The sequence below is a fragment of the Arachis ipaensis genome, chromosome B7 (assembly GCF_059453495.1).
Source record: "Arachis ipaensis isolate K30076 ecotype BB chromosome B7, ASM5945349v1, whole genome shotgun sequence".
Classification (NCBI taxonomy): domain Eukaryota; kingdom Viridiplantae; phylum Streptophyta; class Magnoliopsida; order Fabales; family Fabaceae; genus Arachis; species Arachis ipaensis.
In genome coordinates this window covers 21371373-21376142 of record NC_142442.1, presented here as the reverse complement: position 1 = coordinate 21376142, position 4770 = coordinate 21371373, and the positions used below count along the sequence as shown (strand labels likewise).

Genomic DNA, 4770 nt, shown 5'->3' with positions numbered 1-4770 from the left:
GTTTAGTTTTTCCAAATTACTGTACTTATTACTTTTTTTTATAAATAACGGGACTAAATGCTAAAGAAAAGACTACATCAGCATGCAAACATGATATCTTTTAAAATAAATAATTAAATTTCATATTAACACTTATAAGTATCTTTTAAAATTATTCACATTTTTACGTTCTTGTGTCGTTTATCTTGGGTGCAGAAAAAATATACATAAATTTTAGAGTAAAGTGAGAAATAAAATTTTGAGAATTTATATTTTAGATAAATTAATTTAAAAAAAATATCAATAAAATTTTTTAGGATATCAGATATAGACATATTATTTTTAAATTTATCGCTATAATTAGAATATAAAGTCTTAATTTAAACTAATTTATTCATATTTATTATTTTAAAAGACTTTATTGATATATTTTTTTAAAAGATTAATCTATCTAAAATATAAATTTTTAAAGATTTATTTATCATTTTACTCTAAATTTTATTACAGTGTGATAAATCACAATAATTTAAATTCGATTTGATCAGTAAAAACTAAAGTCAAATTGATACAGTGTAAATTATAATTCTTTGATTAATTAAATTAAATTATATTTAAAAATAAAATTAAACTGATATAATTTAAATCATAAATGTTGAGTCAAGAATTGATTAATTATCTTATTATGACAAACATAAATTGATAATTTTTTATTATAACTAATTATTATGATGAGTACTAATAGAGGAATTTAGATCTTCTAAATTTTAAATTTTTATTTTAGAGGGTAAAGTGTAATCTCTTACTTTTTGAATGGTTTTTTTCTTATATTTTTTCTTGGTCCCACCTATGAAATAAATAGTGAGAGATCACACTTTTTTCTTTAAAGTGAAATTCAAAATGTAGAGGATTCAAATTCCAGAAGAATCAATTAAAAATGACCAAACTAGCAAGTTTGGATTATGCAAAACAGCAATAATAAAAAGAATATTATAAAAGATGATATTAAGTCAAGTTTAAAAAGTTGTTGCACTTATGATCAAGCTAAAGAAGAAAAGATTTCATCTCTTTTTGCCAATAGCTGGAGCATTGATTGTGCAATGGCTAACTTGATCAAATAGGGCATGATTTCAACATTGAGGAAGTGATCAAAACTCTATATATGAAGAATTCATCCAAGGAAGAAGACAACCATTTGAGCCAAATCTGATCATATACACTAGCCTTTGTTTTTTTTTTTTTTTTTTTGAATGTGTTTATACTTTTTTATTGTCTAAAATTAAATTTATATTGATAAATATAAAAGACAAAGAGAATTGATCACACAAAAATTATTTTATTCTTTTGTTTGAATATTTTGGTTTCGAAAGTATATTAGAATTCGAGTGTATTTTGTTTTTTTTTATCTAAGTTGGGTTAGTATTTATAGTCTATAGGATACTAAACCTAGGATTATATCGTTTAGGTGTATTATAAAAGTGTGAGTCTCTTGGAATTGGTGTTTGTAGTCAATCTTGATTATAGTAAAAATTTTACTATTATTATGATGGAAACTGAACGCATATCACATTACATTTCATGACTGAACTAGAATATATCGTAGTGTTATTCTTTTTTATTCTTCTTTTCTGCAACTTTCACTTATATTCTATTCTGCTAGTGTAGGACGAGATAAAAATAAAAAAAAAATTTCCTAAATTCAGTATACAATAAATTAGACTTATTAAATCATAAAAATAATTCTTTAATTCAACTTATTTTTAATTCGTTTGGGACCTTCAATAACAAATTATATTAATTATACATTTTAAATCAATATAAAATGTGTTACAAATACTTTTCTTTAATTGTCCAATAATCTGATCTCGTTCTCATTAGGGTACAACACCCACCGGACAAAAAGTGAAAATTTTAAATAAATACGAATGTATTACAAAAATTATTGTATCTACTAACATTTTTATTTATATTATTATTTTTTATATGTACGCACTTTAGGACTTATTAGGGTACTCAAATCCCGTATCTTACCATTATTTCTTACCCGAAATATGTAGCATATATTATATGATATACACACTTTTTTCTTTAACATGTCTCATCTATCTATTTCACAATATATAATATGAAAAGTAGCGAAAATATATAAATAATAAGGGGTATAATTAACTGCTGCTAGCTAGTAAAGTTTTGTAGTGTCCTTTAGAGAGAACTTTTCCCAAACTTTAACCTAAAACGAGTTTCATTATTTTCATAAATAGGTTTACAGCAATGCCAATATATAAAGATAAGACTTAAGTCAAAGTGTTTGGATTAATTAATATAATGGCTCCTTCCTCGCTCTTTCTTTCTTCTTAGCTTTTGCTTCTTTTTTATTGAAGCTGCTTTAATTTAACCCATTCTTTCTCCTTTGTTCTTTATTCATTTTTTAACCAGCTGGTGGTATAGTATGCCTTGTTTGAGAATCTACTTTATTATTATTATTGTTTTTTTTTTACGATATTTCATGCATACTTAACAAGACAAGAATTAATTTGTCACAAAAATTAGTTCTATTTGAGATTTGTTGATAATTAATAAATTACAGAATATAACAGTAAAATTGCTTAAGAAGACGAGTGAATGCAGCTAATCCACTCAACCAACTCAAAATTGTTTTGTATAATTTTTTTAATATCAATTATATATTTACTTTATAAGAGAATAAGTGAAACCATGCTTAGAAAAGAGAAACCACTACTAGCTAGATGTTAATATTAAGAATAATTTTTAAACTATTTTCCTTTTTGTTACAATATCAATATACTTCTCAATATTTTTTAAATTGATGAGCATTTAAAATTAAACAGTTATTTGATAATAATTAATTGACAAGCAAGTAATAATGTGAGAGTGAATTGCTCTCATATACATATGATAAGATGTACCATACTTTATACATTTCAAGAATACAATTTTGTTAGGGAGCTCATTTTTCTTTAATTAATAACCAGCCAACAAAGTAGTGGGCCAGCATACACTAAGAAAAAGAAGAAAATGAATAATCAAAGAAAAAATTAACTGATTGTTGATTAAAAAAATTAATTCCAAATATTTTTCCTTCACCATAAATAACAATGTTAGTTATGATAATTATTTACTACCAATTTAGCATATATAACATAAGATTTAAGAATAAGATTACAGAAGGAATAAAATCCTTATATGGTAAATTGGTAATAATAAAGTAAAAGATATGACGTGCACTTCATTACAATAAGTTTGGTTTGGTATACATTCAATAATCTTTCCACCTATATATCAGCACTTAGTAATTATTATTATTAACATACATTAACCAAATAAAGATAATTTCCAAAATTCCACATTATAATTATTATTACATAACATCTCCAAGCAATACCTTCTTGAACATAGACGAGTAACACCCTCTTGACCTAGCATTTCCAAAACACAAACTAGAATCATTCACATAATAAAGATCTTCATTTTGTGTAGTAACACCACTCTTCCTAGGATGTCGTACCATGGGAGAATTTGGCACGGAGTACGATGTTGGCCGCCATGACAAAGAAGACGACGATGACGATAACGAGTGTGACCAAGAATTAGGAGATTCTGGCGATGGAGGAACAACAACACAACCTTTGTTGTTATTATTATTATTATTATTTCTTGGATTACGTTTCTTGGGAAATAATAAAGCTTTCAAAAGACTAGTAGACTTTGAAGAGTTTTTATTATTCTTGGCATTGGTAAATAATGGGTTTTTTGGAGTGGCATTTTGGTAATTATAAGAAGGTGGAGGGGTGAGAGGAGGAAAAGAGGTTTCTCTGAATCTAACAACCTTAGGAGTACCTGGTTGAGATTCCCAAACAAATGGAACCGATGCTGATTCACCAACATCATGGTAATAACCTTCATTTGATGATACTTGTCTTGATAAGTGTTCCTCATCATGAACAAGGAACATGTTAAGCTTCTTCTTGTTGTTCTTCTTTTGACTCATAACAACGATATTGGGAGGACTTTGGAGAATAATGTTTGAAGGGTTTGATTTTGATGACATGATGATGCTGATCCTCAATTGCCTAGCTAGGTTGCTATATATATAATATATGTATATATAGTTATGATGGAAGGTTGAGATTGAAATATGTGTGCGCGTATGTAAGTGTATATAATTATTAATATTAATTATTAATTAATCAATACAAGTAAATTTTAATGTGTAATCTTTATGTGACTTTTTGGTTCAATTTTGGAGAGAGATTATTGCCACCTTCTTTGTTGCTAATGGGATATTTCTATCCAATTAACTTTGTTTAAAATTACTAAATTAAAACACCCTTAATTAATATATTATAATGGAGTGATAATTGGAACGAAATTAAATGTAATTATCTTTAATATTAAATGTAATTATCTTTAATATTAATGACATTATTTTAGAGCCATAAAAAGTGTGACACTCCCTAATTTTTGTCATCCTCCTTAGCAAAATTGTTATAGTATGTGATTGAATCAATAGAAATATTTGATTCTGGAATATATTTAATAGGTGTTTTAGAAACATGTTAATAAAAATTATTTTTTTATTACTAAATAAAGAGAGGGTGATTTTGAATATTTCTAAAATATGCATCAAAGGATATGTAAACATTTTTTTATTGGGTAAGTAGTCACGCAATTAAGCACATAGAAATTAATAGATTAAGTTAGAAACAATAATAAAATAGACTAACCATATATTTTGACAAAAATAAGTTTACAATAATAAACTTATAAGTCTCT

The 4770-nt window shown here is 25.6% G+C and overlaps 1 protein-coding gene across 1 annotated transcript; it reads right to left on the bottom strand.

Moving 5' to 3' along the window:
* Positions 1-3226: 3226 nt before the first annotated feature.
* LOC107608248 (uncharacterized) lies at positions 3227-4137 on the bottom strand. The gene has a single exon (XM_016310094.3). The coding sequence runs from the start codon at positions 4043-4045 to the stop codon at positions 3356-3358; it is 690 nt and encodes a 229-aa protein (XP_016165580.1). The 5' UTR covers positions 4046-4137; the 3' UTR covers positions 3227-3355.
* Between the last annotated feature and the right edge of the window lie 633 nt (positions 4138-4770).

Excerpts from the sequence above, each read along its gene's own strand:
- LOC107608248 (XM_016310094.3), bottom strand. The coding sequence starts at position 4,045 with ATGTCATCAAAATCAAACCCTTCAAACATTATTCTCCAAAGTCCTCCC.